We start from the raw sequence: 21548 nt of genomic DNA on the forward strand, positions 1-21548 counted from the left end.
CAGTCAGCAGAGAATGAAAGGAAGTGAGCCGGCGAGAAACTGATGACAGCTTTAGTGGGGAGAACATGGTGCCATCAAAAGCGTGAGCCTCCAGGGGTTGCTACAGGGAGGGGTAGTGGCCAAAAGGCATTCTCCATCTGGGATATGGGGTGGGTTGGAGAACCCAGCAAAGGAAGCCATGTCCTCAGTCAGGTTTCATATAAGCAAGAGGAAACAGGATGGATAGTCTTAATCAGGATGAATTCCTACTCCGGGGGATACAGTATGGATGGGGCTCCTACAGGCTTGTTTGCTTTCATTCCTCTGTCTACCCACCCTGGACCATTCACCCACCCATTCAACCCATCAATCTCCGTTCTTCATCCGTCTATCAGTCTCCCATCCATCCCATGTATTCATCTGGCAGTCCGTCATCTGTCTCGTCCTCTCCCACTGTTATCCACCAGCCACTCCCATCTTCTGGATCCTTGTGCGCATCTCCCAGTCGGAGTTTTAAAAAATGAAAGTCACAATTAAAGCTAATTAACAACGGGAGCTCTGAGAGGGGCCAGACGGAAGCCTGTGTGATAGTGACTGCTCCCTGGGGAAGGGAAATATTGAACTAGACTAAAGAGGGATATCCCCAGAAGGGAAGGAAATGGGAGTGTCCCAGACTGCGGGGACAGACTAGCTGTGGTGCCCTATGCCTCTTAGCAGCTAAAGCCAGAGGGACAAGGAGCAGCCAGCAGGTGGGCTGCCCCTCTGCTCTATGGTAGAAGCAAAGAAGCTACCAAAGAAAGCCGGGCTTCCAACCTCCACAGCTCTGTAACTGGCAGTTGCCAGGGGTGTTCACACAGATGTACGCTCCCAACATGGCTGGGGGAGGGCTCTCTCTCCTAGGTGGGACCGAGGTAGATGGGCACTGGCCATTGTAGTTCTCTTCATACTCCACATGCCGCCTTCACCCTCACCTCCCACAGGTCATGACCCAGACCCCTTACACCACCTCCTTCCACAGCTCAGATTGTAGACCACTGTCCACTCGGTCACCTGCGTGTTTGCCCAGATGTCTACCTGTTGGGGTAACCTCTCCAACCCAAATAAGCCCGTGTAAAGAAAGCACAACTCGATTAATATGAATACAAGTTCACACCTAGATTGGGCAGGAGGCATAGCCCCTCCCCTTTTGGTATTACTTTGGTTTTTCTCGTAGTTATATCTGAGATGAACCTGTTCACCACAATGAAAACTCTAGGTGTCTAGTGGCAGCTTCTCCTATCATAGTCATATCAGGCAAGCAAGATCCAACAGCTGTATATCAAATCCACTCATCTACTGATGCTGACCTGGCCCTCGGTGGTCTGATTACTTCCTTGCACTCAGTATTCACATTTTTCAAAGGCTAAAGATTCAATTATTGCCTTTTTTGCTGCTGAATCTGATACACTCCTTACCACAGCTGAGGTTGGCAGTGGTGACACACCCCTTTAATCCCAGCACTCAGGAGGCAGAAGCAGGTAGATCTTTGAGTTTGAGACCAGCCTGGTCTACGGAGCAAGTTCCAGGATGCCCAGGGCTACACAGAGAAACCCTGCCTTAGAAAAAAACAAAGCTGGCTCCACAGAGACTCTTTTGGGAGTCCTTCCCTGACTCCCCTGAAGCTAAGCCTTCTACAAGCTCTCTCCTCCAACAGTAGAAGACTCCTCAGACGTACCCAGGAGGTCAGGCAACCACTCAATTAGAAAGCAGTCTACAGAGTCCAGACACTTCTCACCTCAGAACCTCAGAGCAAGCTGTGAACCACAGCCAAGGCTGCTGACCTGGGTATCAAGACCTAAGTACAAAAGGGAGACCTTGGCAACAGCTACCTCCATAGGCCAGTACCTCAGTCCAGCTGAGGCCTCAGTTTCACTGACTGAACCATGGGACTAGATATTTAATAAGGTCCCAGACAAGTTTGTCTGGGAGGTGATAGGGACAGAAGAGGGGAAATAGTTACAAATTTGACTGATGACCATGCTGTCTGCATGGTGCTAAAATGAGACTGTGGTGTGTGGAGTATATTTTCCTGGCACCATACCACTCCGTCGAGTGGCTTGTGATCAGGGTGCATAGAACCATGCATAGTGGGGTACTCTAGGCTCTGCCCTTCTACCCCTACTGACTACAAGGCAAGGACTGAACTGAATGAGGCTAGGGGCAGGAGAGTGGTCTGTGACCACCACCCCAGGAGGACAGGGACTAGGGGGGAGGGACAGGACACAGCCCTGGGCCTCCAGCCACACAGTCCTCCCTTCCTGTTGTCTCAGGATGATCCTGGCAGGATGCATCTGCCAAAGCTCCAGGCCCAGACCTCCCCTAGGCCATGCTCCCCCATGACCCCCCATCAGGATTCCATTCAGTCAAGTGCATGCATGTGCAACTGAGAACAGATCAGAGATTCACAACCAGGCACACTTGTACACACAGTTAAAGCAGCACCCATGACTCAAAGGCATGCGTGTCTGCACACTGAGATACAAATAGATGTGTTTGCCCTTGTGCACGCATGCAGATACACCTATGTATATGCACCTACTGGGAAATGGAGGGTAGGTACAGAATGATCTGAGCCACAGAGCTCTGAAGAAGGCCTTCACCTAATCAGCCTAGTCATGGGAGGCTGAAGGTGAGTTCCCCAGCTAAAGCAGAGAGGCACCATGAGAAGGCCTGAGGGTGTGGAAGAGACCTAGGCAGGCAGAACCCAAAGGAGGCTCAGACAGTTGGGCAGAGAGAAGAGAAATTTGCAAAGCCTAGAAACTATAAAGAAAGGAACCATCAGGGACCTACGAGAGGGTAAGATAGAGTATAGGCCTAAGATATGAAGCCATGGTAAGCGTCGGGTGTAAATGTGGGATTCAGGATCTCAGGCAGAGCTCTGGGGACGCCACACTCTAAATCATTTCCCCTGCCCCCCACTACTCCCATCCCATAGGAGTAAACCTGGAGGCTCCTCCTCTTCCTGCTTCCTGCCGGCAGCTCAGCTTTCTTAGGGTCAGAGGTCAGGCAAGCAGTCATGGTCAGTTGGGATTGGGCTCAGTCTGTGGGCAGCGATAGGGTGGTGGTGGGGACTGATGGCCTTGGCCAGAGCAAGGAACAATTTATGGTGGAGATCGATAGTTGTTGTGGGACCTTCGGGTTGAGGCTGTAGTCAAACTGCAACATGATGGGAAACAAGACTATGCAGACTGAAAGCCACTGGGCTGGCCCTGCCTTGAGGCAGCATCCCAGAAGGCCTACCTGTACCTGGACAGTGCAGGAGTTGTCACGTGGCCCCATGGCATAGCTCCTTAGTAACTGTGTCTTTCATCTCAGGCCTGGCAAATGGCTACTCCATGACCCCTCCAACCCTGAACATCACAGAGGATTCATATGTCATTGACACCGGGGACACCCTATCCATATCCTGCAGGTACTGGCTCCTCCCCACCTGGCGGTTCATGAAGGCTGCCCAAAACTAGGACAAAAAGTGCTTGGCTGAAGAACCAGAAGGCCACCCCTCCCCAGGACAGAGAGTCCTAGACACTGAGTGGAAGTCCTAGGGTGTGATCTCCCAGAAGAGGTGCAGACAGATACCCTGAACTCACCTTGCCCTCCCTTCTCCTCTACTAGTCACTTACATCCATTCCCAGCCACCTGTCACCAGCCCCGGGCCTCCTCACAGTACCAGCTATTAACTGAGGCCCATGTTACAACCTGCCCATTCATAGCCCCAAGAACCAGGCAGAGAGTCAAGGGCTCGGGGAGTGGATCTGGGCACTGTACCCCAATCCTGGATTACTCTTCCTTGGAATGAAATAACCATGGGTGAAGAAGCACTTAGCCCTTGAGGGAGGCTCCTTGGAGAGTGTGGCCTTAGGTAAAACTTGAGTAGGAGAGATCCTGACTTCTCCTATTCTCGGCTAGGGGGCAGCACCCCCTCGAGTGGACCTGGCCAGGGGCCCAAGAGGTACTGACCACAGGTGGGAAGGACAGCGAGGACACGCAGGTTGTGCAAGACTGTGAAGGCACAGAAGCTAGGCCCTACTGCAAGGTGCTGTCGCTGGCCCAGACTCACGCCAACAACACGGGCAGCTATTACTGCTACTACAAGTACATCAAGGCCCGGATTGAGGGCACCACAGCTGCCAGCACCTATGTGTTTGTAAGAGGTGAGGCCTATCTTGGGCAGAGTCCTGGAGGGAGTACCCGGGGCCTTCACCCCACTTCCACCCTGCTGACGCCAGGCTGGCAGGAGTGAGTACGGGGCCTTACCCTGTTTCCACACAGAAGCAGGACGCTAGAACTTCACCACCCTGACCCACGCACGGGGCTCCCTTATACTTCCCCCCACCCCCAGCCCTAGCCAGACACTCCCTGAGCTGTTGCCTTACCCAACCCTACTCCAACCCCTCAGACTTTGAACAGCCTTTCATCAACAAACCTGACACGCTCCTGGTCAACAGGAAGGACTCGATGTGGGTGCCCTGCTTGGTGTCCATTCCCGGGCTCAACATCACACTGCGCTCGGTACTATTCTCTTCCCCCACCTGACCCCAGGACCTCGCCCTCCTGCACCATCCCTGGGAAAGGTAGCTGACCATCACTATGTCCCACCAGCAAAGTTCGGTGCTGCACCCTGATGGGCAGGAGGTGTTGTGGGACGACCGCCGGGGCATGCGGGTGCCCACTCTACTGTTGCGTGACGCCCTGTACCTGCAGTGCGAGACCACCTGGGGAGACCAGGACTTCCTTTCCAATCCCTTCCTCGTGCACATCACAGGTAGGGGGCGCTGGTTCTATCTCACTGAGGCACCACTCTCTGTGCCCCAAGAGCAGCAGGGCAGACCGTAATGCCTTGTCCTACTACTTCCCAGTCATGGGGTTATTAGTATCACAGACGGTCTTGTCACCCACTTGCTCTGCGTGTACTATCCTGTGAGGAGTGTGGGAGGTGACACTGTGTGTGTCACCAGGCAATGAGCTCTATGACATCCAGCTGTACCCCAAGAAGTCACTGGAGCTGTTGGTTGGAGAGAAGCTGGTTTTGAACTGTACAGTATGGGCTGAGTTTGACTCTGGTGTCACCTTCGACTGGGATTACCCAGGAAAGCAGGTGAGATCGGCAGCTCTACCAGGTTCCTTATTCCCATAGCCCTGTCCTCAGTATCACCCCTAGGAGTCACCGTGTTCATGCTACCTGTGCCTCTATGGGGGAGGAGATACAGACTCCGGAACCCAAGTGAATCGATGGGGAAGTTTTCTATCCCAAAACAAACTCTGAAGCCCGGCATCCAGAGCTACCTGTGTTTGGGCAGGGGTGTGTGCCTTTGCTGGGTTAGGTCTGCACCTGCCTGCCTGCTGACCCTGGGCTTCCCCTGGGTGCGGCAGGCAGAGCGTGCTAAGTGGGTACCTGAGCGGCGTTCCCAGCAGACCCACACGGAACTCTCCAGCATCCTGACCATCCACAATGTCAGCCAGCACGACCTGGGCCCCTATGTGTGTGAGGCCAACAATGGGATTCAGCGGTTCCGGGAAAGCACGGAGGTCATTGTGCACGGTATGACCTGGGAGGCTGAGGCCATTGTGCCCGGCATGGGATGGGATGGGTCCAGTATCATGGAACCTGGAGAACATAGGCGGTGTGAGTCAGAGGTCACGATGCACCTGAGCAGAGGAGGGGCCAGCCAAAAGGAAGGAAGGGCTCTGAGGGGAAGCCCTGCCCAGCTCCTACCAGCTGGACAGCAAGGCAAGCTCCAGTCCGCAGGGGGAGAGGCTGGGAAGGCCTGGGGGATAGTCAGCCCCAAGTTTACACTCATGCCTCCTGTTTGGCAGAAAAGCCCTTCATCAGTGTCGAGTGGCTCAAAGGACCTGTCCTGGAGGCCACAGCCGGTGACGAGATGGTGAAGCTGCCCGTGAAGCTTGCAGCGTATCCCCCACCGGAGTTCCAATGGTAACAGCCTGGGCCCCCTCCCCTTGCTGCCCTGCCAGGCCTAACACAACGACTGACCAAAGAAGGAAAGGGACAATATCCTTCCCCATCACATCAGTGGCCCTGAATCTCAAAAGAGGATCTGTCCCTGCCCATCAGGGCCTGCATACCCTGAAACTCAGGTGGGACCCTCACTAGATAGAGCCCCTAAAGGGAATGAGTACCCTATTCAGCTATAAGAAGCTTGGCCCGGGAGCAGCTAAACCTCAAAATGGTTAAACACCAGGTCTGGTATATGGGGTGTGATAGGCAGTGTGGAGTTTTATATACCCGCTTCTTACATCACCTTAGACTCTCCAAGGCTCTGCCAGCTGGGCCTCCACACAAGGAGCAAACTCAGAGCCTACTCTGCAGTGGCTACTTCCCTGGGCTCCCTTCTTATAAGAGTTCTTCTCTGAGGACCCACAAATCTGAGATATCATAAGGCTGATAAATTATTAGGGAGCCTGGCTCTGAGCTGTATGGTAGTGAGAGGCCTGTAGGAGAACTGAGAGCTGGACCTTCCCTGCAGGATATGCCCAGGGCACAGAGGGGACCCTCAAGATATACCTTCTATATCCTCCTAAGCGAGTCCAAAGCCTCAATCCTCCCTTACACTCTGAGCTACCTACTTGATGCAATCCTACTGCAGCTTCCGTCTACGGATAAGGAAACGGTCCAGAAGAGGGACAAGCATTCCCATCTGAGCCCCAGGTTCCCTGGCAGGAATTCCTGTGTTGTCTCTTCCTGTCAACCCAGAGTAGCCCTGCCCTTCCAAGCTCGAGGTGCCTCACACTTGGGAAAAAAAGGTTCCAGTGCTGGGACAAACAGAGATGCCAAAGGTCCTCAGCCAGGACCCACTGGCCATAGACTGGAAGCTGGTTTCTGGGAAGGTTCAGGGTGTCCCAGTTATAAGCCTATGGCTCCCCAAATCCTCCATCTAAGGCCATAGCTTTGAGCCATATAGCACCACATGGCATAGTATCAGAGTCCTAGAGGGAAGGTCCAAGAGACCCTGATGAAGCTAGCACAAATACAACTCTTCGAGTCACAGAGTCCCCTGACCTCCGAGGCCAGCAGGACTGAGCCTGCTCTCAGCGGTTTCCCACAGGAATCGATCTGCCTTCTCTGACTTTTCTCTCCCACTCAGCTAACACTTTCCTCTCAGGAGTGTGCAGCTGTCCCAGTGTACATGTGTTCATCACAGTCTCACAGACGACCACCGTTTAAGTGGTACCATGTTGGGGTTACTCTAAATCAATGAATGGATGAAGGTCTAGTGGACAGACAGCCAAGCCGGGGCTTTGGCCCAGTGTGCCCAGAAACGTGCAGGCAGTATTTCAGTGAGCCTTTGCAATTCCTGCAAGTACATTGTTCCAGTTGTCAAATAAAGACACTGAGGCTTAGGGGAGTTTTTAACCTAAGATGTGTCCCTTTTCAGGGCCACGGAATCATGGCTTAGCCTATCCGGAGGACAGGGGCCACAAAGCCCAGGACTCAGGCTACAGAAACAGTCTAGGGTATAAGGCATTTGCTTACACTTACAGCAGAGGCCTAGAGTGACTACACATGCCCAGTAGGGTATTATGTAAACAGGATACAGCAGTGAGTTGTCCCTGTCCTCAAGAGGACAAATTCTTATATAAAACCCAGTGTGACAGACAGGAGTATGGGTCTTGGGTTTGATAGGAAGGAAGGAGGGGGGAAGGGGACAGGGAAGGAGAGAGGGAGGGAGGAGGGAGAGAGGGAGGGAGGCAGTGGAACATGGCAGGCAGGGCCAGATGACAACCTTCTTTGAAGAGCCAATACTCCAGCCCCAGCTCATGAAGGAGAGAGCCATGCAAGTTGTCATCTACAGAAAAAAGCACCCCAGTTAGGGTAACAGTAAGACAGAAGCCCTGTGAAGGCTTCAGCCCTGCAGAACTCACAGAAGCTTCCAGAGGCAGCTGTCGGAGAACCAGGCGATTAACACTCCCTGTGCTCAGCTGCTGCCGTCCCCTCATCCATATACACTGTGAGGAAGCAGACAGGGCCCACTGAGGGTGTCAGAATCAGTCTCTGATGCTGAAGCCCTCCCAGCAGGTGTGGAAGAGCTTCATGGATGAACTGGGAAACTGATTTCCTAGTCCCTAGGCTAACTTCACAGAAGAGAGAATGGCTACCTTAAGCAGAAACTGGTAGGGGGTGTCAAAGGATTTAGGAGTGGGTCCAGAAGTGCCACTGCAGATCTCAGGATGGTCCTGAAGGTCAGTGGCACTGCTGAGCTGGCCACATAAGTCATCCCAGTCTGTCTTTCCTCAGACCAGGGACTCTGTCCATCCCACACTCCTGCTGCCCTTCTTGGTCTAGTACAGGAGAGGCCTCTTGCTCTAGCCTGATCTATCAAGAGAGGCCACACGGTCTTCTCTTCCCACCTCCAGCAGTATGTGTGACCTTCATATTAGTGCAGTCTGCAGCCACAAAGCCAGTGAACCTTGGATATCTTCTAAAATATATCTAGACCTTTTTTGTTTGTTTGTTTTATCATAGCCCCTGAGCACGTGAATATCACAACCTTTTATGAAATATGATATATGAGTATCAGATATCAAGATGATTTACAGTATATAGAGAGGCTACTTTATAGAAGGGACTTGAGCATTGGGTATTTGTAGTTTTAATTTGTCTTGCTGTCTTGATTTTGAATTAGCATACAGTATATAGGATTTATTATGACATCCTCAAACAAAATGTGTTCTTGTCGAACAGGTACAAGGACAGAAAGGCAGTGACTGGGCGCCACAATCCACATGCTCTGGTGCTCAAAGAGGTGACCGAGGCCAGTGCAGGCGTCTACACCCTCGCCCTGTGGAACTCTGCAGCTGGTCTGAGGCAGAATATCAGTCTGGAGCTGGTGGTGAATGGTATAGCCTGGAAGGATGGGAGAAGGGATGGGTCCCGGGGGCTGGAGGGTGGCCGTGGGAGCCAGCGACTGGCTGTTTGCTTTATGCCACAGTGCCGCCCCACATCCATGAAAAGGAAGCTTCTTCACCCAGCATCTACTCCCGCCACAGCCGCCAAACCCTCACCTGCACCACCTATGGGGTACCCCAACCTCTCAGTGTTCAGTGGCACTGGAGGCCCTGGACACCCTGCAAGACATTTGCCCAGCGCAGTCTGTGAGTATGTCCCCACCTCACCCCATTCCCCCCTCCACACAAGAGCTTAGCTCAATCATGGCATCTCATGTGAGGAGACATCCTGGTGAGGAGACAGGACCAGGGAAGGGAGATAAATTTCCCAAGCTCAAGGTGTAAGCAACACAGTCTTGCTCAGATGAGACACGCTCCCTGAACCCAGCTCAATGTCAAAATGACTGGTGGGGCTGGGTAGGTGTGGTGGCAATGTGCCGACACTTGGGAGGTAGAGGCAAGGTATCAGGAACTGAAGATCATCCTTGGCTGCATAGTGAACCAAAGCCAGGAAACAAAAAAAAAAAAAAGACAGAAGAACCTGGAAGGACATTTTAGATAGGGACAAATTAGACACACAGGGAACAGGGGAGAGGGAAAGTCTCCCATGAGCACGAACTCTGAAGGCATCAGGGAACCTGGTGGAGGGCATTCAAGCAGCAGAGTGACAGGTTTGCCCTTCAGTCAAAGACTCTGTGTTCACATGCTAGGAGATGAACAGAAGCCAGGAACCCAGGCAGGAAAGCAGTCTAGCCCCACCTGCTGGCCCACGGGTTGTGGATCCAGAGCCATCAGTGAGGAGGCTCAGGAGAAGTAGCCTGTGAGCCTGAGACAGCCTGAAGCATTCAAGGCTCTTAAGGGATTCTTGTGAAACACATGGCCTGCGGCTCACATGGTATCTCCTAGTTTACCCCTTCTAGTATTCTTATGCTTTGGGCCAAATGACCGAGTCTTGGGATATCCCCTCCCCACTCTTCAGAGAGGGGCAGACAAGATCTTGTCTAGCTCCAGGCCAGCAGAAGACTGAAGCACTGAGCATGCCCAGGAGGAAAGAGAGGGAAACGCTACTGGGATGGTGTTCATGGGGCAGAGTGATGACTTATGGTCCTCCTGGAAGTTGGGTGAGGACATCCAGCGTGGACTCTGCAGGCAGGACACATGGCAGACATAGGACAGAACAGTGTCTGTGTGAAGGAAGGATTGCAGGGCTGCAACAATGTTCTGGGCCCTCATTGTCCTTGTTTCCAGGCCTGAGGGGTGTCCTTTACCCACTGTGGTGTGAGACGATGTCTGAGGATAACAAGGTGTAACCCCTAGCCCCTGCCTAGGCCTTCCCTTCCTTATTCCTGACCTGCCCTTGTCCCTCTTCACCTGGCAGCCGGAGGCGGCAGCAGCGGGATGGCATGCCACAGTGCCGAGACTGGAAGGAGGTGACCACTCAGGACGCTGTGAACCCCATCGAGAGCCTGGACACCTGGACCGAGTCTGTGGAGGGCAAGAACAAGGTACGGGTCATATGGAGAGGAAAACCCAGGTCCAGCCAAGTTGCCTCTTGCTGGCATTGAGTTTCCACCTGCCTGCAGGGCTCAGAGAACCACAGCTGACAGGCAGGTGACTTTCCTGCCCTCTCTGGATCTCAGCTCCCCTGCCTGCCTGCGAGCCAGGCCTTCTCAGACAAGGAAGCTGAGAGCCAGGAGAACCCAGCTGCCCGCAAGCCCCAAGGCTTGGAGGGGATGGGGCTGGGGGCTGACCCGGTCTCCATAGAAGGCTGGTGAGCCGCTGACCAGGAGGGGGAGGGGGACTGAACAAAGGCACCCACTTCCTACAGTCACTTCCTGTTTTCCTACACACCTCCAGAGCCTCTTCCTGTTCCAGGCCCGGCCAGGAAGTGCCCAGCTTGGGATGGGGGTGGGGGGGTCTTTGGATGATAGGCAAGGCCTGTGGACCTCTCTCCTCCCCGATTCTTCAAACTTGCTAGTCCCTGAGAGCAGGATTTCTCTAGAATCTTGGGATACCTCTGTACACATACATACACCTCCTCCACTCCCCTGGACCTTGAAGAAGTGTTATACGCCTTCAGACTGACGTGGGCACATCACAGAGACCTTGAACAGTGACCAGCCACTGACCTTAAGCCACAATTCAGAAGTAGCTGGCCCTGGTGTGACTCATTGCAGTCTGACTTTTAACCCTTGCTTAGACAGGCCCAGTTGCCAAACTGGCTTCTGACCCTTCAACATGGCACAGATAAGTCCCCCTGGTCCTGCCTATGGGCACTTTCCAGCCCCAGCCACTACCTAAGCCAGCTGTCTACACACTGTTTCTTGACTTTTCCTGGGTGCTGCCTCTCTCCTGCCAAAGGCCTTGCCTCGTTGTTCTGGACAGTCTGTAGACTTCGGTCACTGCCAGCACAAACCTCCGTTTCCCCCTTACTGATGAGCACAATAGCCTCTCTGGAGAGGAGGAGGGTCCAGGTATACAATGGCGCCTTATGCTTCTGTTCTGGGTAGACGGTGAGCAAGCTGGTGATTCAGGATGCCAATGTGTCAGCCATGTACAAATGCGTGGTCTTCAACAAAGTGGGCCAGGACGAGCGGCTCATCTACTTCTATGTGACCAGTGAGTAACCAAACTGTCCCCAGAGAGTACCACCTCACCTAGGCAGGCCTGGGTTCCAGCAATGAGCTCACTGGGTTTCTAGTGACCATGGAAGCATCCAGCCCATGGAGCTACCACCGCCTCACCACCTAAACATAAAGTGGAAGAGATATATTTAAGGATTCTTAGCCTATAGACTGACACCCATTCTCTAAAGTCCTGTGGTTCCTGTGGGCATGTTGCAGTGGAGAGAAATTCCAATCATTTACTCCGATTTCCAAATGGGTTAGTGACCTCTAGAAAGCCAGGTGTCACAGGAGGAGACACCTACTGGGTCCAGGACTATGGATGACGTCACCTGAAGGAGCAGGTGGAAATCGTGAGAATGGCGCTGGCAAAAGCTAATTAAATCATTGCAAGGAAACGCCAGGGTCAGGGTGTGGTCAGTAGCTAAAGAGAACAAGGACCCCCCTCGGTCTGGTGATAAGAGCTCCAGGACCTGGGCTGCAGGAAGTGTATGGACAGTTCCCTGTTTCTGGCATAACCAGGAGTATGTGAAAGCTAGCAATACAGGAGGAGCCTAAAGCCCAGGGATGAGACTAGCTTCCAAGACGTGTTGGCTCCTTAGATCAGGGAGAGGAAGAAACAGGAGAGGGGGTGGATAGTAGACAACGTGAAAACCTGGCTACATGCTATGTACACCCTTGATTAAGAACTGAGTGATGGAGAGGGAGACCCACACTGCGGCAGTAAACATGGAGACAGTGTCATTCGGTTTCCTCTCCCCTTCTTAGCCATCCCTGACGGCTTCAGTATCGAATCAGAGCCTTCCGAGGATCCCTTAGAAGGCCAGTCCGTGCGCCTCAGCTGCCGGGCGGACAACTACACGTATGAGCATCTGCGCTGGTACCGGCTCAACCTCTCCACGCTGCACGACGCTCAAGGGAACCCCCTACTGCTCGACTGCAAGAACGTGCACCTGTTTGCCACGCCCCTAGAGGCCAACCTAGAGGAGGCGGAGCCTGGGGCCCGCCACGCCACCCTCAGCTTGAATATCCCCCGAGTGGCGCCCGAGGACGAGGGTGACTACGTGTGTGAGGTGCAAGATAGGCGCAACCAAGACAAGCACTGCCACAAGAAATACCTGTCCGTACAGGGTGAGATGGGCGTGGCAAGCCGGAGAGGGCGGGGTCAGGTTTCTCAGCCTTTGTAACCTTGCACCCAGTCCAGCACAGCCCTGAGTGGTTGAATCCCAAGCCTGGGTCTTCAGAAGCACCCCCTAAGGCCCAGTTTAGCCGTAGAAGTCCTTCGCATGCTCAGTCCCTGATCCTTCATCGCCACGTCACCCTTGGACCCACCACTACTCCTATCCCTACTTAAAGCCCCTCACTGCCCCATCCCGAGGTACCCTCTTGGTTTCTGCGCCTTCATTAAGTTTCTTCTCTACCCCTGCCCCAGCCCTAGAAGCTCCTCGGCTCACGCAGAACTTGACCGACCTCCTGGTGAACGTGAGTGACTCCCTGGAGATGCGATGTCCGGTAGCCGGAGCACACGTGCCCAGTATTGTGTGGTACAAAGATGAAAGGCTCCTGGAGAAAGAGTCGGGTAAGGAAGGTTGCCTTAGGTGATAGATCAGAGGTCTGCAAGGCCGATATCCCTATACCAACCTGTGCTGGAGCCTTCATTCTACCTCTTGCAGGAATCGACCTGGCAGACTCCAATCAGAGGCTGAGCATCCAACGCGTGCGCGAGGAGGACGCGGGTCGTTACCTGTGCAGTGTGTGCAATGCCAAGGGTTGCGTAAACTCCTCCGCCAGCGTGGCCGTAGAAGGTGTGTCCCTGCCTGGCTCTGTTCAACCCGCCTCACACACCCAATTGGTGCTTTCCTGTGGCCGTTTAGTACAGTAGTTCCCAAGCACGAGGGACACTTCCTGTTGGCTACATTTTCCCTCTCATGTACCCACTATCTACCCGCCCAGGCTCGGAAGATAAAGGCAGCATGGAGATTGTGATACTCATTGGCACTGGCGTCATCGCAGTCTTCTTCTGGGTCCTCCTCCTGCTCATCTTCTGTAACATGAAAAGGGTGAGGGTGCTCCCCACGCAGAGGTCCTCTCCAGTGCTGAATCGACCTTCCTGTATCCCCATTCCCTTTCAACCCGGGAAACCCTTAAGATTCCCATCGTGGTTCACTTATCAGCTTCCTGCCCTAAGAATTCTCCTATTCTCCCATGTTTGGCTCCAAGTGGAGCAGAAGTTGTCTGTTGGCCTGTCCCCACCCCCTCCTTGACTGACAACCCAGAAGCAAGGGCTATTTGTCCTAGGCAAAATATGTCCAAGCCACAGTGATCTGTCCAAATCAATGAGTTGTCTCCACCTCCACCCCCAGCCTGCCCATGCAGACATCAAGACGGGCTACCTGTCCATCATCATGGACCCCGGGGAGGTGCCTTTGGAGGAGCAGTGTGAATACCTGTCCTATGACGTCAGCCAGTGGGAGTTCCCCAGGGAAAGGTTGCACCTCGGTGAGGCCAGCACCCAGCTTGCCCCACCCAGCACTCACTGCCTGGCAGAGACAGCTTCAGCTGCCACAGGGTCAGGCAGGCTGAAGTAACAGAGATCCTTCCATTCTCAGAGCTTGTGCCAGGATGGCCCTCCTGGTCTCCACCTGGCCTGACCCGTTCCAGCTGGGTCAGAGTCCCCAGAACCACAGCCAGGGCTCCCAGTTCCCAGGCCCCCGAGGTCATTTCCTGCTGCTCTGAGCAGGGTGGACCTGTCCCACCTGCCTGAAGAGGATGCGGGGGTCTTCCTGTCTGCCTCTCCTCTGTGTTCTCCAGCTTTCCCTCTCTAAGACTCCACTCCCTATCCCCTTCCTGTTTGGCAGAAGAGCCTTCCATTTTCCTCCTGCCCCAAGCTCTTGGGACAGGTCACCCCTGCTGTCCACCTTTTGTCCATCCTCACTCCCCAAACCCCGTACAGCTCACCTGGAACTGGCCCCCTGCTTCCACAGGGAGAGTCCTAGGCCATGGGGCTTTTGGGAAGGTGGTGGAAGCCTCAGCCTTTGGCATCAATAAAGGCAGCAGCTGTGATACCGTGGCGGTGAAGATGCTGAAAGGTATGGGGCTCACGGGTAGAAGGCGCTGTGCAGCTAGGGGCGGGTCATGAGCTCTGCGTGCCTGACGCAAGAGCAAGAAGGGAAACACTCAGAGATACAATCCCCGCCAAGGTTGAACAGAAGGGATTAGGAAATCAGACCCAAACCTCTACCTGAACCCTCTGCCTCTGCAGGGTTAGCAGCACGCGCTAGAGACTCAGCGCAGCCTGTATTCCCAGCACAGGGTTTAAGCATGCCTTTGCTAAATCAGTGTCTCAGGCGGGTTGAGCAGATTGGGAAAAATACCAGGGCTGATTTGGCATTGTGCTATGCCTCTCTGTCTCCTCCAGAGGGCGCTACTGCCAGCGAACACCGTGCCCTGATGTCCGAGCTCAAGATCCTAATTCACATCGGTAACCACCTCAATGTGGTTAACCTCCTAGGGGCGTGCACCAAGCCCAACGGTATGGAAATGAGATGACCAGAGGAAAGGACTGGGCAGTGGGCGTTGGCACTCTCACTACGGGTGGGAGGAGCTGTGTGGATACTGGGGACCTGCATTGGAGCCTAGCTGAGAGCAGGAAGGATAGACCAAGCGGGTGCGCCTTGCCTAACGCAGCTGGCATCATTGAGTGCCTAACTTCAGCTCCGTGGTGCCCTAGGCCCTCTCATGGTGATCGTGGAGTTTTGCAAATACGGCAACCTCTCCAACTTCTTGCGTGTCAAGCGGGAGATGTTCGACCCCTACGCAGTAAGTGGGTACCCCAGCCTGTTGCAGGAGTCCAGTTAAAGAACGGGTGGACTCCAGGTTGGCTGGGATGAAGACCTAAGATGCCTCTAAGGTAGCCACCCTGGGCCAGCTCCTCACTTTGCTTTGGCAGGAGAAGTCTCCCGAGCAACGCAGGCGCTTCCGGGCGATGGTAGAAGGCGCCAAGGCTGATAGGAGGAGACTTGGAAGCACAGACAGAGCCCTGTTTACAAGGTTCCTGATGGGCAAAGGAAGTGCACGGCGAGCCCCACTTGTCCAAGAAGGTAAGAGAATGGCTTCCGCTTGCCAGTAAAGTCTCTCTATTCGCTTTACCCAGGGATAACGTAGCCTGCACCCTCGGTGCCAGGGCTTCTATGAGAGAATGGTAACGCTCTCTGCTTCAGAAGAGAAAGACATCCCAGGGGCAGGAAATGAAATTTATCTCGGGTATCACAGGATAAACAGCAATGGATTGCAGATTGGGTCAGAGAGGGGGTACAGAGACAGACAGCAGATGCAAAAGTGGGTGCCCCGGGGAGCATAAGGGTGACAGGTATAACGAGGGCGCATAGTGTCTGGAGTTTCAGGAGCCTGGCCAGGAAAACTGTGGTCAGGGCTGGGTTCACAAATGTTAAAATTTGGAGCTGAGACAGAAGATGAGCTCTAACAGAGACGCCTCCTGGGCTTCCCTCCTTCTGCGCAGCTGAGGACCTGTGGTTGAGCCCGCTGACCATGGAGGACCTTGTCTGCTACAGTTTCCAAGTGGCCCGGGGAATGGAGTTCCTGGCTTCCCGCAAGGTAGGTCCCTTGACCCTACCAGGTCCTTTTCAGAGGAGAAGGATACACATCCCTTGCCATAGATACGCCCAGTCATACTTTTATTCTACAGTGGCCTTAGTACCGATTCAAATTTGTCCTATTTTGGAAGAAGCCCAGCCCAAAGTGAGGAATTCCCTGCCTCACATCTCCACACTAAGCAGTGGCCATCGAATTACCCTGGCTGGGTCCCTAACTCGTGGCACTGTCTTCAATTTCCTATGTCCTCCTCCATTAATCTACTAATCTCTCTCCAAAGGAGCAAGATGCAGGAGGCATAGGAGGGTATATTCTAAGGAACCTCGGAGCTCTAGGCTAATGTCACCCTGGGGGTTGAAGCTAAACTCATTACTACTCCCTTCCTCCCTCTGCCCCTAGTGCATTCACAGAGACCTGGCTGCTCGGAACATTTTACTGTCAGAAAGTGACATAGTGAAGATCTGTGACTTTGGCCTCGCTCGGGACATCTACAAAGACCCTGACTATGTCCGAAAGGGCAGCGTGAGTGCAGGCTATGCGGTGCAGGGGACTGGGATGGACGGGGAAAGTGAAACCACAGGCCAACTGTCCTCTGGGCAGCACTGGCTCAAGGTGACAAGAACCTCTGGCCTGCCAGGACACATGCCCAGCTGCCGGGGGACCCACTGTTCTTAGGAGCTCAGCAAGTGTGCCGGTTACATGTCTTATTGCTGTGGTGAAAGACCAGACCGAATCAACATATAGAGTACACCATAGCATAGATGGCATAGTGCCCATAACAGGAGGGCGCAGCTCATAGGGTGTCTGAGTTAGGGTTTACTGCTGTGAGCAGACACCATGACCAAGGCAACTCATATAAAGACAACATTTGACTGGGGGCTGGCTTACAGGTTCAGAGGTTCAGTTCGTTATCATCAAAGCAGGAACACGGCAGTGTCCAGGCAGGCATGGTGCAGGAGGAGCTGAAAGGTCTACATTTTCATCTGGAGGTTGCTGGCAGAATACTGACTTCCAGGCAGCTAGGACAAGGGTATTAAAGCCCACACCCACAGTGACACACCTAAACCAACAAGGCTACACTTCGTAATAGTGCCACTCCCTGGGCCGAGCATACACAAACCATCACATAGGGTGTCAGTCAGGAAGGAGATGGAGATGAGTGACAGCTCAGCTTGGCTTCCATTTCTCAATGTCTGCCTGGCTTCTCTTTCTTCTTTTTCCCCTTCTGTTCAGCTTGGGATACATGGAGTAGGACCGCCCACATTAGGCTGGGTCTTCCCATCTCAGTTAGCCTATTCTAGGTAATCCTCCACTGACAGTGTCAGGGCTGTTCAGAGGGCTCATAGAAGGGCGCTTGCATGATTGACCAGAGCTCAGTAAGGGCTTGTGCCAGGGAGAGGAAGGAAGATGGCTGGAGAGAGAAATAATCAGAGTGCGCCCAGGGCAATGTAATGACCACTTGACCCAGAGTGGCCACCCTATGGAAAGCTGTTGTCCTTGGTGCTGACTCCTAGGTGTGGGAGGCAAATGCAGGTAGGGGCAGGTGTGCATGCCCCCCTCCATAAGAGTTCAAGAAAAGGGCTGGAAACACCGGGTTGGAGGCAGAGGCCAGTCTGGAAGGGCTCTCAGATAAAGCAATAAGGTGGAGGGAGACTGATGGAGGGGAAGCATGATTAAGAGCTTAAGAGAGGATGAAGAGAAGCAACGAGGAGAAAGAGGGAGAAGAGAAGGGAGGAAGAAGGGGTAGAGAGACATAAAAGAGGGGACAGAGTAAAAAGCAAAGGGGGTAGGGAAGGGGAAAAAGGAAAAGATAAAAGTGGGAGGGAGGGGAAGAAAAGGGTAGAGGGAAGGAAGGAGGGGAGGGAGGGATAGAGGGAGCAGGATGCGGAGAGAGATCTGGGCACCTAGGGCAACTCCAGGGAAGACCCGATCTTCACAGAAGGAACCTAGGATTGTGGGTATCCTGGTGTCTGACCTTAGCCCTCTGTCTTCCACCACAAGACACATCTCTTTCCGCCCACCCAGGCCCGACTGCCTCTGAAATGGATGGCCCCTGAGAGCATCTTCGATAAGGTGTACACCACGCAGAGTGATGTGTGGTCCTTCGGAGTGCTGCTGTGGGAGATTTTCTCACTGGGTGAGTAAGAGCATGGTGCCATCCAGGAGAGAAGAGGGGGTCACTTGTCTCCAGAGGTTGATCACACAACTGTAGCTGTACATGGATCTATTAGCCCAGAGCCTTCTGAGGCAGGCGGTGGGTCACAGAAAGCCCACCCACTCACCTTCTGCCCAGCCTGGCCCAGCTATCCAGAGAACCTTGCCTCCCAAAGGGGCTCTCTTGGCAGTACTTTGAGGCTGAGCAGGGCAGGCTCTTCACTCACCATGGGTCCCAAAGAAAGTTCAGTATTCATTCAGCGTCTTTGTCACTGCTCCGTTGCTGTGACAAGACACCAAGGCCAAGGCAGTTCTTATGAAGAAAGGCATTTAATGTGGGGCTCGCTTACAGATTTAGATGGTTAGTCCATTACCGTCATGGCAGGGAACATAGCAAAGAAGGTGGCAGCACAAAGGTAGGCATGACACTGGAGAAGTAGTTGAGAGCTACATCCTGATCCTCAGACAGCAGAGAAAGAGTCTAGAATCTGGTGTGGGCTTTTGAAACCTCAAAGGATACCCCCAGTAACACACCTTCCAGCAAGGCCACACCTCCTAATCCTTCCAAATATATCCATTCCTGGTCACCAAGCATTCTGATACATGAATGCTTTGGGGGAGGGGGCTTTCTCATTCAGTCACTCCTGCTTACACAAAGCCCACATGGAAATTGACCCCGTGAAGGATAAAAGACAATGAACAAAAACATAAATGTCACTGAACAGCAGCCATGATAAACAGTTACTGAAAACAGAAGAAAGATTCTAGATAGTACAGGGGTCCCTGGGCTGCTGGGTGAGCCACGGGGACTGGGAAGGAGCTGGGCCACATGAAGAGGGGTTCGAGTGCAGCTCAGTGGGCTTAGCATGCATTGGGGCAGTCAATCTCTAGCAACAATCCACAAATAAATAATAGAGAGGCACGGTAGTGCAGGTGGCCCATGAGGAGCACAGGGACACCAGGGCAGTGGTCCTCATAAGTCGGAAGTAGACAACTTCCGATGAGCAGGAGATGCAGACGGACTTTGTGAGGCTGAGCGCCCATCTCAGCAACTGGTCCCACAAATGCACTCTATGTGGCTGTGAGTGGCACCCTACCAGGACCCTACGTGGCATTTTCTTGGCTATTCTAAAATTGATTTATGATTTATCTATGTATTTTACGTGTATGGATACTTTGCATGTACATGTAAACACCAGAAGACAGCATCAGGCAGGTGTGAGTTGCCATGTGGGTGCTGGGAATTGAACTCAGAACCTTCAGAAGAGCAGCGAGTGCTCTTAACCACTGAGCCATCTCTTCCTCCCCTTCTTGGCTATTCTAGAAGCTGACAATCATCAGTGTTTCTCCTACCTCTGCCCTGCTTGAATCTGGGGTTACAGACAAACACCCAGCTTGTGACACAAGTCTTGGGATCAGAATTCTGGTCCTCATGATTTGCACAGCAAGTGTTCGTAACTGCTGAGACATCTCTCCAGCCCAACCAGCCTCTTTCAATTGGATGAAGAGTTAGAATGGGGAGGGAGCTAGACCAGCCCCTGGGTAGAGACATCATACTAACTCCGGTAGCAATGTACAAGAGAGGAAGGAACAAGACAGGCTGGGCTGAACAAAGGGCAAACTGCTCCCCACCCACCCCACCACCTTTCTTCCGTCAGGGGCCTCTCCATACCCTGGGGTACAGATCAATGAGGAGTTCTGCCAGCGGCTGAAAGACGGCACACGAATGAGGGCCCCAGAGCTGGCCACTCCTGCCATGTGAGTCCTCCTGACTGGCCACTCAGTTGTTGGGGGCCAGGCACCAGGAAAGAACTGTGCAGTAACGGGTAGTGGAGAGGGTCTGTGCAGATCATGAGGTGGAAGGCAGAAAGAGAAGTCTGCATGCATGGAGGAGGGCCTTGGGGCAGGCACGGGGACACACAACGGAAGAGGGGATCATGAATTGTGAGGCAGAAGATGGAATTCGAGCCCAGGAGACAGCACCTGGGTATAACACAGGTAGTAGGCACTGTCTTACTCCAACAGTGATCCCATCCATTCATCCACTAACATACCCCCAATCCTGGACCTCACTGCTATGCCATCCTCTGGAAGTCCAGAGCCCATAAAGCAGACCAGGCCCCTACCCTAGAGGAGACACACAGGTGGTAGTTACATAATGAGATGGAACAGACACCCTGGGGGCACCTGATAAGCACTAGAAAGTCAGGTAACCAGGGGAAGAGAGGATATTGAGGTGACACTTGAGGGACAGCTAGAGGATGATGAGGGACAGGCAGGGGACAGCCAGTGCTAAATCTGAAGTAGGACCAACAGAACAAGTATGAGGGACAGAAGTATGAGTCCGTTTTGCGTTCCTATAACATACTGGACACAGGACACTTTATCTGGAAAAGGAGTGTTTGTTTAACTCTGTTCTTAGAGTTCGAGAGCAGACGTCCCTCTCCATCACTCAGCTGTGGTGAGGGCCTCCTGTGTACATTACAATATGGCAGATGACATCATGCTGGGAGCCCATGAGAGGGACAGATCACATAGTGAAATAGGAAGCGAGGGAATTATAGACAACAGCCTGCTCTCTGGAGACCCTACCCCTGGAGTCCAGCATTAATCCATTCATAGACCCCATGACCCTGCAGTGGGCACCGTCTCTGAAAGGCCCATCACCATGACAGATGGTTCAAGCTCCCATCACCTGAACCTTAGGAGGACACACCGACTATCCCAACTGCCATAGAGATCCAGGAGATGCTGGAGTGATGGGGTCAGCTGGTGGGAGGGTCACAGTGCACAGGTCAACAGCCATCTGCATCCCACAGACGCCACATTATGCAGAGTTGCTGGTCTGGAGACCCTAAAGCGAGGCCCGCTTTCTCTGACCTAGTGGAGATCCTGGGGGACCTGCTTCAGGGTGGAGGCTGGCAGGTGAGCCCCATCTTTGTCTGGTCTAATACAACCCCTGGCCTTATCCTGGGTCCCTACCTTGTCTGTCTTTCCAAACTCCTCTAAGCCCTGGTCACCTGTCAGCTACCAAGGAAAGGTCACACATCTCTGGGCCCCAGGCCCATAGGCCTATCCTCCCACTGCCCACAGCTCTGACTCAGTCAACATGAAGCTGGGCAAATACTGGCAGCGCCTACTCTAGCTGCCGTACTGATAGTCAGAGGTCATCTTTGTCCACAAGGAGCCCTAGGCTGGTTCACACTGAGCCTGCAGGGCAATGCTGTCCCAGACATGATG

General features: G+C 53.4%; 1 protein-coding gene and 1 long non-coding RNA gene across 2 annotated transcripts in view; one reads left to right on the top strand and one right to left on the bottom strand.

Annotated features, from left to right (window-relative positions):
- Positions 1 to 21548, top strand: part of Flt4 (fms related receptor tyrosine kinase 4) — a 41114-nt gene that overhangs the window by 11625 nt on the left and 7941 nt on the right. The window contains exons 2-26 of the mRNA XM_032913942.1: positions 3334 to 3430; positions 3925 to 4169; positions 4415 to 4527; positions 4618 to 4780; positions 4974 to 5113; positions 5389 to 5557; positions 5833 to 5950; positions 8717 to 8871; positions 8964 to 9126; positions 10298 to 10424; positions 11430 to 11538; positions 12312 to 12674; positions 12976 to 13122; positions 13217 to 13348; positions 13497 to 13603; positions 13907 to 14042; positions 14528 to 14632; positions 14962 to 15075; positions 15274 to 15362; positions 15493 to 15643; positions 16063 to 16157; positions 16554 to 16676; positions 18180 to 18291; positions 19967 to 20066; positions 21128 to 21233. Of these exons, the coding sequence (XP_032769833.1) occupies positions 3334 to 3430; positions 3925 to 4169; positions 4415 to 4527; positions 4618 to 4780; positions 4974 to 5113; positions 5389 to 5557; positions 5833 to 5950; positions 8717 to 8871; positions 8964 to 9126; positions 10298 to 10424; positions 11430 to 11538; positions 12312 to 12674; positions 12976 to 13122; positions 13217 to 13348; positions 13497 to 13603; positions 13907 to 14042; positions 14528 to 14632; positions 14962 to 15075; positions 15274 to 15362; positions 15493 to 15643; positions 16063 to 16157; positions 16554 to 16676; positions 18180 to 18291; positions 19967 to 20066; positions 21128 to 21233 (3479 nt within the window). The remainder of the gene's footprint in view (positions 1 to 3333; positions 3431 to 3924; positions 4170 to 4414; positions 4528 to 4617; positions 4781 to 4973; positions 5114 to 5388; positions 5558 to 5832; positions 5951 to 8716; positions 8872 to 8963; positions 9127 to 10297; positions 10425 to 11429; positions 11539 to 12311; positions 12675 to 12975; positions 13123 to 13216; positions 13349 to 13496; positions 13604 to 13906; positions 14043 to 14527; positions 14633 to 14961; positions 15076 to 15273; positions 15363 to 15492; positions 15644 to 16062; positions 16158 to 16553; positions 16677 to 18179; positions 18292 to 19966; positions 20067 to 21127; positions 21234 to 21548) is intronic.
- Positions 9967 to 11434, bottom strand: LOC116910112. Its single transcript, XR_004389135.1, has 3 exons — positions 11336 to 11434; positions 10291 to 10404; positions 9967 to 10103 (listed from the first exon to the last, which is right to left on the bottom strand). It is a non-coding gene; the product is annotated as an uncharacterized LOC116910112 (long non-coding RNA).

Source organism: Rattus rattus, chromosome 9 (assembly GCF_011064425.1).
Source record: "Rattus rattus isolate New Zealand chromosome 9, Rrattus_CSIRO_v1, whole genome shotgun sequence".
NCBI lineage: Eukaryota > Metazoa > Chordata > Mammalia > Rodentia > Muridae > Rattus > Rattus rattus.